General features: G+C 28.3%; 1 protein-coding gene across 1 annotated transcript in view; it reads right to left on the bottom strand.

The window, feature by feature from the left end:
- The window catches only part of LOC107444219 (cell adhesion molecule Dscam1), a 107,842-nt gene extending 99,456 nt beyond the window's left edge, over positions 1 to 8,386 (bottom strand). Inside the window, exon 1 of the mRNA XM_071184000.2 lies at positions 7,922 to 8,386. Coding sequence (XP_071040101.2) covers positions 7,922 to 7,985 — 64 coding nt within the window. The 5' untranslated portion in view covers positions 7,986 to 8,386. The remainder of the gene's footprint in view (positions 1 to 7,921) is intronic.
- Between the last annotated feature and the right edge of the window lie 5,784 nt (positions 8,387 to 14,170).

Genomic DNA, 14,170 nt, shown 5'->3' with positions numbered 1-14,170 from the left:
TTTGTTCGGCAAAAATATTAGAGAACTTTTAAAATGCTTATAAAGATTAAGTTTTTTTTTTTTAATTCTGAAGCGGTACTGTATATATATATATATATATATATATATATATATATATATATATATATATATATATATATATATATATATATATATATATATATATATATATATATATATATATATATATATATATATATATATATATATATATATATATATATATATATATATATATATATATATATATATATATATATATATATATATATATATATATATATATATATATACAGTACCGCTCAAAAGTATCAGTACACCTAGAAACTTATAAAAAAATGGCAAAATTCAAAGTGTCATAACTTCTTTAAAAATGATCAAAAATGCTTCTGCTTCAGCTCATTTTGAAGCTTAAAATCTCTACTTTTATGTACTTTAATTGTTTTTAATTAATATGTTTTGCAACTATGTACAATTACACTCTAAACAATCATAGAAAATTCTATTAATTTTTTGTGAAGTTTGACGAGATGTACGGGCACAAAAAGGTTAGATATTGTTAATTTTTATTATAGCATTGAAAAATTTGGACTTTCAGCTTTCATTTAAAAAAAATTCCAAAAAAACATGTTTTTTGACGAAGTTATTGTCAATTAAAAAAAAAAGGGTTTTTTTCAGAATTTAATGATTTTTCAGCAATTATAATGAATTTTAGTGTAATTATAATATGATATGAAAAATTTTTAATTAAAATAAATTAAAATTTAATATTTCTCGATAATATTATTTCATAACTTATTATAGCAATTTTAACTTTTTTTTGGAAAATATAATAATGAAATAAGAATCAACGTTTACAATTTAATATTTTGAAATTTATTTTTTCGTATTTTTCTCAGAAAAAATTTGAAAACAAAAATTTAATAATGAAAAAATATTTTACATCATATTTTGCTTTCTTCAAAATATCCTCCCCGCGCTTTTATAACTGCAGCACACACTCGAGGCATCCGATCAATCTGCTTTTTTAATGTTATCTTGTCTATTTTTCGCCACTGCTCTTGAAGGACTTTCCACATATGATTTATGCTGGTTAATGGATCGAAGACCGAAGGTAGGAGGACGAACCTAAATAGTTCCTGTGCGGAATTCATTATAATTGCTGAAAAATCATTAAATTTTGAAAAAAAAACTTTTTTTTTATTTGACAATAACTTCGTCAAAAAACATGTTTTTTTGGATTTTTTTTTCAAATGAAAGCTAAAAGTCCAAATTTTTCAATGGTATAATAAAAAGTAACAATATCTAACCCCTTTGTGCCCGTACATCGTGTCAAACTTATTAAATAAAAACAATTAAATAAAAACAATTAGAGTACATAAAAGTAGAGATTTTAAGCTTCAAAATGAGATAAAGTAGAAGCATTTTTGATCATTTTTAAAGAAGTTATGACACTTTGAATTTTGCCACTTTTTTATAAGTTTCTAGGTGTACTGATACTTTTGAGCGGTACTGTATATATATATATATATATATATATATATATATATATATATAGGGAGTTGGGTCCATTTCCAAGACGTCATGAGTTCGATCCCCGCGGGTTGAAGACTCCCATGTAAGTAAATGGTGACTGATGTATGTTAAATCTGTCGGGTCACAAAGCCCTCTATGTTCCCATAGCAAATTCAACCTCTGGGGGTACTGAATTAGAGATTGATCGTTCTCTGGTTCAGTTCAAAATTGCTATCTGTGAATGAATTGAATTGAAATATTGTGAATGAATGTGCTGAAGACGTATTCTTTGCCATAGATGGCCAACCATCCACACCAACCATCCACACATTATGTTACTTATTAATTCAAACAAGATGGTATCTGAAGCTGGGTGGGCCACATCGCTAAATCGCAAAATCTAGCACTGTGACTTAACCACTAAGACATCATGCTTCAGGGAGGTAGGATATCAGAACCAGCCAGGATGTATAGGAGTCAGAACCAGAAATAAGTCACAATAAGTCATGGGGCTGTAACATATATCTTAGCCAGTAAAATATGAATCAATCAGGGTCACAAAATATCATTAAAGGCCATATCTATAAGTCATGAATAGTTCGTAAATGAAGTTTCGTAATGTGAGTACTGTATAGAGACTTGAACTTCGTAATACGCTGTGCATACCCCGGATGCACGGACTATGTTATGCCCGAATAATCTACTTTTCAAGATTTCAGATTTCAAGATTCAGAATAGTTTTCAGAACCTGCATTGCAATGGAAGTAATGTGGCGTAACTACCACTATAAATATTGAATACCAATTCACTAGTATATAAGACGTGTTTACTTGATTCTATGATGAGGTACCTTTTGATAGATGAAGGTTGACATAGTTGATTCATAATTCCCGTCATTGGTGACCCGGAGGTGATAAGAACTTGCCAATATTGATGGATGATCAACATTTAACTGTTGATTTGCTTAAAGAAAATAAATTACTCAAAGAAAAGAAGAAATAAAGTCTCCCGGTAATAAACAAAAATACGAGGGAAAGAATGAGCAAAATGCTATGAACAAAAAATTAAGAAGAGAAAAATAATAATGAGCAAAAATTGATATAAATATATAAAAAGCATGAATCAACTAGTGGTATCCGATCATCGAATTCTATCACAGATAAAATTCTGGATGGGGAGTAATGTGGCGTAACTACCACTATAAACATTGAACACCAATTCACTAGTATGTAAGACATGTTAACTTGATTCTATCATGAGGTACCTTTTGATAGATGAAGGTTGACACAGTCGATTTAGGATTCCCCTCAGTAAAATACATTCGAACATATCTCTAGGGAATTTCTTCTTTAGGTTTTAAATTATTATGTATGTTACTTAAAAATATGTGTATCTTTGGGATCATATTACAGTAAAATAATGTGGATATTACTGCTGCTAAAACAAATGCTTGCATAGATATTTTAAAGCATTAATTGATCTTTCCATATCTATTAAAATTTTGTTTGGATATTACAAGGGTATGTACGATATAATTGAAATATTTTACAGAAGAAATACATTTTTTAAAAGGACATATCTTGCAAGCAACCCGAACTTAAAGATGATTGAAAAGGGAAACAAGTTAAATAAGCCCATCTTGGTAAATTTAATAAATTCTCAAAATTCTGAATGCAAAATGTACTGATTTCCACTATTCACAATTAACCTGAAGCATTTTAATACACATCAAATTTGGTTGGAGAATTCTGATGGACTATAAATTTATGATTCCATACTTCTTCCTCGGACACAGATATATAGCAATGGTATATATCTGTGTACGGACACATCTGTATAGCCCAGATATATAGCAGTGGTTTAATGATAAGTTTGGGTAGTGATTGGTAGAATTACCACAAGTATAGAATAAAACGGGAAATTAGAAAATGCAAAAATAACATTAAGAACTCAAACTTTAAACTGTTTTCTTTTATAAAATAGTTGACGGTAGTTTCCAGATAGCGGCCATCGGTTTATTTCCATTTTGAAGGTCAAGTGCTAAAAGTCCAAAACTATTGCAAAAGACAAATTAATTTTAAAAGAGTTGTGTTTCTGTATCCAATTTGTTCATTAAAATCAGTGTGAACCAACTCATTGTCCACGAGCTGTATGCAGCCCTCATTATTCATTTTTATTTATCTTGTCCTTATTACTCGAAAAATATTTTAATTTAACCTTTGGGAAAAAATTAAATGCTCATTTAACTGCTTAAGACAATTTAAATACTTTAGAGATATTAATTAACGATACGCCAGCAGCTTCTGGTCTGATAATCGTCATTTCTCCTTACAATTGCCACCAGTTTGTATTTTTCATCTACTAATAATAGATATCAAGAAAGTAGTCCAGGACAGATTGCAGGATTTTCTCACCCTACTATCAAAACTTGCACTTTTTAATAACCCCAAGGATCTAAAAGTGAGTAGTAGTAGTGGTATATTTGTTGCCAAAATCAAGAGAACGTCGGCTCTCACCGGTGAATGCCAACAATCACATAGTCGCTTTGGTGAATCTCCGAAATATTTGTTATATCCAATTTGATGTTAATTTATTCGTTGATATTATTATACTTATTCGATATTTTAATATCGTCTGAGGATAGATTCGGAGAAATATCAGTCTCAGAAACAGGAGTTTTGGAGTACCGGTTAAATGCATACTGGGCAGTGGCACTTGATCTTAAAAAACATTGATGTTGGGAGTACCGAGCAAATTTATACCGGGCAGTGGCACTTAACTAGACCTAGTATATATTTCGGACATTTACCAAAGTGAATATGGGATTGTCAACATTCACCAGTGGAAGTCAACCACCACCAATTTTAGTCATTCCCAGTTGCATCATTTACGTCGCAATAGAGCTAGACTACGTGCCATGACTGTCTGAAAAATATCCTAGTAGATGATCTGAAGACAAGTCATCCCAATTTTTATCTTCTGCATAGGTGATGGTTCCTCCACTACAGTACTCCGACCACCTGCACGCGAAATTAAGCATATTACGGTAGAGTAGTTTAATGAGGACCCATACAGATCACTCTCGATCCCTTCACAGGCTGATCAAAGCGGTCACCCACCATCTCACTGACCGCAACCAGTGATGTTTGACTTAATTTATCTACTGGGAACAGAGTCTTAAGATCAGTGAGAAATCGAATCAGGTTCTGGAATCGAACCTTAGACTTTGCCTTACTGAACTTAAAGTACACACTGATAAATTTACGTCAAGAAAATAGTACTAAGAGTCTTATTTAAATTCGAAACTTCAAAATTAAGTGGTACACTGAGAAAAGTACACTATGGTCAAAACTACGAGTGTGTGGTTAATAAACCGTGCTTATTGCGCTTCTAGAACAGAAAAAACTCGGTAATTTTTACCGAGCTTTTTTTTTACACTTTGGTAATGATTTTGGTTAAATTAACCACAGTGTAATAATCTGTGACAAAATTTGCTTTTGGTAAAATTAAATTTTGATAAGATTAACTATAAAATATAGTTTTATAATGTGGGAAAAAAGTTGGTAAATGAGGTAAAATTTGGTAAATTTATCATAATACCTCATGGTATGAAAACTATTTATATGGCAAAGTTTGTTTTTCAGTTTTGCACTTTTTACTAGTTGAGTAGTAACAAAACTAAACTAACTAATATTTTTAAGACTAGAATTTTTGGTTTTAAGAATGTTCGGAAACATTACTGTATGCACAGAAGAATTAATAAATGAATTGTGTAAATACTAAATGCTTTGGTCTGATAGACCAGAATCATTATTTTTTTTTTAACCAGAAATGTCATTACTATACCCTACGGTAATTTTCAAGAATTTTATTCTCTGTTTAAACTAGTATAAATGATAGTATATTAAACATCTAGTAATGTAAATTTTAGGGAAATTTTATAATAAAATATTTAATTCATTTTCTTCCTGATCTGGAATACCTCACATTCCTACATCAACGTTTGACTGGTTTTCGAGTAACTACTGGACTGCACTGCCTTAAATTATCGTCTGTGCTCATTAGTTAGCATATTTAAGGTGATTCCTGAACAATTAAGAATACTTACTAGATCATAATTTATTGATCATTATATCAAGATTAACTTTGATTTGTTTTCTTTTTTTCTGATAGAACAATGATTAATTCAATAATGAATTCACGCATTTATTTTTGATATGAATAATATTTTAACGTCAAAATAGAAAACTAAGCGAAATTATACAGAACGATTGTTTGGAAAATTGTTAGAAAGTTTTAATCATTTCTTAACCATCAGATAAAAATCTTCAAACCAATATTATCTTAATTTTAAACTTTCATGAAACAGTTGCATTTATTTTTTTTCTGTCGTTGTATAGCAATTTTAAACTTTAATTCTAAGTAATTGAATTTAGAAACAACTAATTATATATGGTATTGAATACATTATTAAAATTCATAAGCGCTCTGTATGCTAATTTTCTTAACATTGAATGCAGTTGGATGAATAAATATTTATTCAAGTGTTCATGCAATAATACTATTAAAATTTCGTGAAATACGGAGGCAAATAATAGTTTGACGTTATTGTTGCGTTGTAGTTAGTTTCAGAAGCCTATTGTTAAAATATTGGATCGAAAAGTCATACCTGGCATTCATATGAACTAAATATCTTAATGACGATATAAATCCATAGCGTATCAAAATGCCTTGATTTTCCTCTCTCGGCTACTGCGTTTCTTTTTAAATTTTGCTTCTTCACATTTATTTCTATTTCATTTTATTTTTCATGCTTTACTATTGAGGGTTTCTAGTTTTGTTTTCACTTTTATTTTAGCTTCTTTCATTGACATCTTTACGTTTTCTGTTTCAAATCTCCTTTGTTTTACTCATTTATGACTGAAAATCATGAAATTGGGAACTAGTTTTTTCGCGATTGAAACATGTCAATATAATTACCTCTTCATATTTTTTTTTTTGATGGAAATAAAATTTTCATGTTAAAAAATACAGCTTTCCGCCTCATTTTCTAGGGATTTAATACAGATAAACTTGCAAAAAATATACATTATTATTCTTTTCAATGAAGCAAAAAAAAAAAGAAAAAAAGAAGGGATATTCATTTCGAAAGGCAAACATTTCAAATAGAGTGGTACTTTTTTAATTTTTTTTCTGAAATTAGTAAATATTTAACTATTTTAGAGGTTATAAGATGGAGGAAAATCTGCGAGTCAGCCTTGACCTGTGAAGGGTTGTTGCGCTTATGAAGAAGAAGAAGAGATAAACTGCCACTCAGATAAATGCAGTTTATAAAATTATTAATATTTTTTTTAAATAATTTCATTAAAACGAGTAAATTAAATTATACAATCATAGCTTTGACTAAATTCTTTTCCAGTAAATTATTGATTCTGTCCTAAATTTATGCTAAACTTTTGTATTTATAATGCGAATGTTTTTCCCTTTAAAATTTGAATATGTAATAAAAAGAATAATAATCGTACCTTAAGAAATGAAGAAAAAAATTTTTTTAATGAATAATGCTATTGAATTTTTACGATATAACAAGATCAAAACATATTGAAAGTTTTTAAAGCCATGTCTACACATAATATGCAAAATTTTTCTAAATAATGTTCTAAAAAGTTTTAAGCAATGCGAAAACTGCTTTTCCAGTTATTCTCAAAATTTTACGGTTTGAAATCTAAACATTAGTTTTGCTCTTAAATGATATTAAATCCATTTTTTTTAATATCCTTCTTTTTATCAAGTGAAAATAACATATTATTGTAATTTATGGAAATGTTTTTAAAGTTTAAATATGTCTCTTTACTTTAAACAGTTTATTCAGGTATAACTACATAAAAATCTGAATATATAAGCCAATAATATATAAATAATTATTCATTTTTCTTTCATCTTTATAAAGATACCGTTTTAACTAAATCGAAATAATTATGATACTTTAGACATAGTTCCAATTGTATTTAATTTTTACATTTGAATTTTTTTTTTTAAATTTTGAAAGAAAATTATTCTTCAAATTGTTTATATAGCTTCATTAAGGAATAGAATTCACTTTATGCTAGTCCAACACTTCTTAATAGACTTAAACTGATAATCATTTCTCTGCACGTCACGTGAACTTAAATAAATTAAAATTATTTGAACTAGTTTGTAGGAGTTCATATATGCAATATTTTAATGTGAATTATTTCATTCAAACTTAATATAATCCGGGATCAACATTCAAAACTTAAAAAAAATAAATAAATTTCTTATTTTATTTGTCTCAAAATGTTTCTAATTCAATTGATAGTATGAGAATTCACCTGAAATATAGTTCAAAAAATATATATTTTAAAACTAATAAAAATTAACTTACCTGTAATTATCAATAGAAAGAAGAGAAGAATATGAGTTGAAAAATATCTTTTTATCCCCAACATTATCAATTTCCTCTGAGTAAACTTCAAGTCTTATTAACAGTGCATGAAGATACTTCGCATTTATAAGTATTTAACTGAAATAAATTAATTTCAAATTATTTTATGATGGTCATTTAACACTATTATTGTGTATATTATAAATTTTACGATGAGGATATGATGTGATGATATCTATGAAAATAAAAACTCGAAAAAAGTTTCACAATCCAAATTGCTTTCTATTTTTGCTCTTGCATCAAAGTAAAAACCCTTTTCTGACAATGAACTATCTCTTAATGAGCCTCTAATGAATGCACGGAGGCATACCTCGAAGCAGCGTAAGCACTAGCACCTTCTGCAGACGGAAGAGTTAAAGAGGAAAAGTTATTTGACTAACTTACAGTGACGATTGGACGAGAACTGCTAACAGCTTCAAAGATTCGAATTTTCGCTCTTTGAATGTAGAGGGCGCTGCCATAATTCCTTGTTAAAGTGAGCTTCATTTTGAGATAGTGAAATATCTGTTAAAATGGTGAGAAATATCGTAGGAGAAGTTTTCGTATTTCATTTTCAAATCCGTGTATTTCATCTTCATAAATGGAATGACGATTCTTTTCATGACGTAAAAACTTCACAAAAATAGATCTCATACATTTTAATAGGCTAAATTTATTGCTTAGATATATTTAAGAGCTACTGCTTTCTAACAAACTATAACCGTAGAGCAATTTATAGTTTAAAACGTATTTTAGTGTATTTTATTTTATTGAAAGACTTCATTTAAAATGTAAAAAAGAATGTCGTGTTTTAAAGTAATAATTTTGTGAAAGGGTTTATCTTTAAATCATGTTTTAAAGTGTTTTCTTTAAAAATTCACATTTTTAATCTCAAAACAATTTTCTAGCTTTTGTTTTTAAAGACCATCATTATTATCGAAAGATAAATTATAATATTTGGGTCTCTTCCTCGATGCTAAGCTCTTGAAAGCAGCTCCAAAGTTTATCCTTTAACGGTTGTTAATTGTTTAACTGTTTTTCGATTATTCAATTCATAATTTTCAAGTGGCGTCATTTATCTTTCAATTAATAATTCTTTTTTTCAATATTTTTAATATTTCTCTCAAAAAAAATATTAACTAAAATAAAATTTAGAAAAATAAACTCTTAAAGAATAATACTGTGCGGTTCATGATATTTACAAATTGCCGACCAGGACAGAGTTGTGATCAGGGAACTTTCCATGCATCAGAAAGGTTCTGGGTTCGAATCCCGGACAAGGTATTGATGTTCTTTCATTCTCTGTGCTACCTGTCCTTACTGTGGGGGCGACGTTGGCCAACCTAACATGATGCACATTCAAGAGTGGCCAATAAATCTGTCCTAATACGCCTGAAATGACGAATGTCAACTCAGGTGGGCATTTGGGAAAAATATGTACAAACTTAAGGAACATTCTCACTGAATGTGGTTTGATTGTTCTACTTTAATAGCACCAATAAAACTTAAACTTTTCAAATGTATATTTTACAAAAATTTTCATAAAAAAATTCGACTATCGGGTGCAGCTTTGGAAATTATTTTTTATTGAAATGAAAAGGTTGTTTTCAATACAAAATCGTTTATTGAAATCGTTCAATCGTTTATTGAATCGTTTCAATACAATATTGTTTAAAAGAAAAGGAAAGACTATCACCGCTCTTCTTTCAGGATAAAAACCGATTAAACTTTTCAGTGTGTTTTCGAACGGCATCGTCAAAGTGCCATGTCGGGGAACGGACCCATTTCTCAGGAAACGCACCCAGGATTTCGAAAATCGTACAAATATTGAAAGTAGGTTTAATGTAATTCCTTTTGAAAATGGAAATGTCTGGTTAATGTATTGCGTAAAATAAGACACTGATTCGCTAAAATAATCATGGATATTATTCCACATAAAGTTTCAACTCTTAATTCCAATTCATAACATGTTCTAGCAATCCTTCAGTGTATGATATTTTTCGAAGCTCTGCAATACAGAACAGCTCATAATTGTGTTAAGAAATTTCGAAATTATTTGAGCGCTTTAATTATTATTATCTTTTTCTTACAGCCTTGAAGAGCTACAGATTTAAACTGATTTCAATCAATGATAAATATTCTTTAAGCTCATTGATATTAATAAATAATATATATATATATAGAATTAGCATATAATAATATTAGTATTTATTATAATATTCTTCACATTACTCTTATTCTTATATTTTTTTTTCACTGTTTAACCGGCAAACTGGAAGTTCATAAATATTTTTAAGAACTCATATACGTAATAAGATAACAATAAAAAATTTTATCACGCCTTCTAAGTAGGGTTTATTTATGAAAAATCAAACTTAATTATTTAAAAATATTAATTACAAAATCCATTGCAGGTCAAATACTTTCAAGTACCTTTATGAAGCATATGTTTTATGTAATGAAAATGAATATCTTAGTGTAATATTTAATTATAATTAAAGTAATTTAAAATCGGGAAAAAAGTCTCTAGTTAGGAAATATTTAATTAAAAGATGTAAATTTTGTGAACTATGGTTATTAATTAATATACCCTTTTGAAATTCGAAGGGATATACATTACACAGAATAATTTCAAAAATTAATTCTTTACATTGAAGTTTGGTGATGGATTATGATTTTTTTTATCAATTCACACAAAGAACAGATTTTCTAAATACGTAATTCTTAAGAGATTTAATTATTTCTCAATTTAGAAATTTTTAAAGTGCTTTAATAAAAGAATAAATTAAATTATTTAAGTTTCAGTAAAATAATCTTGTTCAAACAAGTACTTTCATTCTATTTTATATACATCTTATACATTATCTTACGAATGTAATTATGGTAGATGGAGGACTCATAACGAAACGAAATCTTTTAATGCATTAAATGTATTAAATGAAAAAAACTGAATCATTCGAAAAAGGCTTTGCCATCAGCATATAATAAAAGATACTATAAATGGACTTAGGAAAATATTTATAGTAGTGAATTGATTGTGATACCAATAATTATGCTAAGTTTATTCGAAACTTAGTATTTCGTTATACATGTATTCTATTATTTACATAAAAGTTTGATTAACTAAGAAAACAATAGCTTTAGGATACCAATTACAAATATATTTTAATATAAAATTCAATTAAATCATATATTTTATATAACAAATATCAACTTATTTTTATAGCGTTACTATATTATATTATAGTGCTTCCTTCATATGTAAAAATCTTTATTTTTCTGTAACTAAAACAAACAGTTAAACTATTTTAAAATATTTTTCATAAATGATACAATTTAAACGCATATGATGAAAACAGAAGGAAATAAAATTCTTGCTTACTTTTGTTTATTTTTAGGGCAAACATATAGTAAAATGTAAATATTAGATCAAACAAAGCTTTTGAGTTTCTTTTTTGTTTTGTTTGCTTCAGTTCATAAATTTTATTTATTCGTAGGCATAGTTGATATTAAGTAAATAAATAGTTAGCATATTACAGTCATTAATTTTAATCGTCATTAATTGGAAAAAAAATTAAATTTTCGTTTTAGATCATTATATGCGTTCATTCGCAATAAGTTTTAAATATTATTAAATAAGAAATGTAAAAAAAATAAAGATTTGACTCGTAGCTGACCGAAATATGTAGGGGTCAGGGAATCGGCCTTGCATCAGAAAGGTTCTTGGTTTGAAACCAGGACAAGGCATGGATATTCTTTCATTCTCTGTACTATCTGTCCTCACTGTGAAGCAATGTTGGCCCCCTGAAAGTATGGCCAAAATATCTGCCCAAATACGCCTCAATTGGCGAATGACAACCCAGGAGGGCATTGGAAACAAAAACTGATGCATATGATATTAACAAATATCTTTAAGGTGAAATACGATATTTTTAAAGGATTTAAGCAGAATGAGAAAATTATCAAATTTGAGTAATAGAAATTGAAGCACTCTACAAAATTTTATTGATTTTTGTGTTTTAGACAAGATATTTTGAATTTTCTTTTTATATCTTTTATTTTCAAATAATTTTTAAAAGAATAGTTCTTGATCAAAAAAGCTTACAAGTATTATTCTCTAATCTATTAAAGGTAAATGGTTGAAACCAGCAGCTCCAGAAATTTAATGAACAACCAAACTCTAATATATCGATCGCCTTATGGCTGAGATTTATAATGTAAATAAATTAATATGTACCGTACGAAATTTATAACATCAGGAATAAGAATAAAATAAATATAAAAGAAAGAGAAATTTAATAATTTAATGAATTTTTTTTTTACAGTGGAAAAGAAAAATTACTTTAAAACAGGTAGGAGTGCAAAGTGAACAGAGGAAAAAGCCTTGTATTAGAAGTTCAGTTTTCTAATTTCCGTAAGAGAATTTTACTACCCAAATTTATACTTTAAAAGATTTTTAACTCTTGGAAGCGTAATGTTCAAAGAGCTAATGCGTCATAGAGTATCTTTGAACCAAGTATGACTCAAATGTATAGCATAAGCATTTATTTTTGCAATATTATTTGATGATAATGGATTTTACTTCATTACGAGTGAGATTTGAGAAAAATATCTAAAGAATAAAGAAATTTCATATTTTAATAAAATTCTTGCTTCACAACGAGAAACAAAGATGAATGTAAATCACTAATGTAGATTGGGGATAGAACCTAACAGAAGAGAGAAACCTTCCATCAAAAAAAAAAAAAAAAAAGTTTTTAAATTTAAAAAACAATTTTTTTTTTGCCAAAGTTTATGCTTTAAAATGTTGTAACTCGTGGAAACATTATGTTCAAAGCTAATGCAGTATAAATTATTTTTACACCTAGTATAACTCAGATTAATAGCGTAAGCATGGATTTTTGCAATATTATTTAACGATGTACGAAATTTATAGCATCACGAGTAATAATAGAATGAAAATAAAAATTAAAACCGGAATAAAGGTTATTTATAATGTATATAAGTTTTTGTTTTACAACGAGTAAAAAAATGACTAAAAATCCTTAGTAGTGGTTGGGGAGTGAAGCGAGCAGAGTCAAGTACAGTCGAACTCGTTTATAACGAACACAAAGGGACCGTAACATGTACTCGTTAAATCCGAGTGCTCGTAATAAACGGGTCCTTAAGGCAGGCGTGCAACCAGAAGAGGGGGGGGGGTTGAGAGGTCAAATTATTGAGTTTGCATAAAATTTAATTAATACTTACTTACTTTAATTAGTTTAATGAAATACTTTTCTTAATTTAATGACAACTATCCCCCCCAACCAGCAAAAAATTTCTAGTTGCGCTACAGTCTTTAAGGAAAGAAGCAATAAACGGAAAGAAAAATAAAGGAAAAGATTCTTACCAAAGCATTTATTTTTTTCATTAATCTACATATTTAAAATAGTAGTTTGCTAGCTTACTTTGAAGTTTCATTTCGCCGTTTTTTTTTTTATTTCGAGCGCATTTCTTATCATTTTGAAAAAAAGATTGCAAGACAGAAAAATATTGCTCGCTAAAACCGGGTATTGCTCGTTAAAAGCGACTTCTGTTCCATAGACTTAACATTGATCCAACCAAATATTCTCGTTTCCCTCGGTAAATCCGAGCTCTCGTTAAAGCCGAGCTCGTTATAAACGAGTTCGACTGTATTATAAAAAACGTGAATTTTTTCTAATTTCACTAAAATATATTTGTTGCATAAATTTATGCTTTAAAGATATTTAAACTTTCAGAAACATAATGCTCGAAATGTTCAAAAGTATGCTTTAAATCATCTTTAATCAGGTTTTGGCTCAAATTTCCAGTGAAAGCAAATTTATTTTTGCAATATTATTTAAAGAAATCTAGTTACCAGTTCACATAGCTTGGAAATTTATTGCTCCTCATAACCGGCGGAAACTTCTGAGCTTTGAGAAAAATGACTTATTAAATTGCCGTACACATTCTCCCAAGCCCTAAAGGAAGCCGTTTCTTTGAAAAATATTTTTATGACTTACGTTAGTTTGATATTTAGGAAAGAATGTGTATTATAGCTTTGCAGCTTCCAAGTTTCTCATAAATCACGAAGATTATTGCAAGCTTATTTTACCGAACATTATTTGTCAAATTTCAAATTTTAAGTTGATTGAAATTCTTATTTTGCTAAAAAGAAATAAATGCTTTCGGAGTAAAATTGCCTATTAT

This window comes from Parasteatoda tepidariorum, chromosome 10, assembly GCF_982258835.1.
Source record: "Parasteatoda tepidariorum strain Cologne lab strain chromosome 10, Ptep-v5.0, whole genome shotgun sequence".
In the NCBI taxonomy this organism is placed as follows: domain Eukaryota; kingdom Metazoa; phylum Arthropoda; class Arachnida; order Araneae; family Theridiidae; genus Parasteatoda; species Parasteatoda tepidariorum.
Note: the sequence above shows the minus strand (reverse complement) of the source record. Positions and strands in the feature narration are given on the sequence as shown.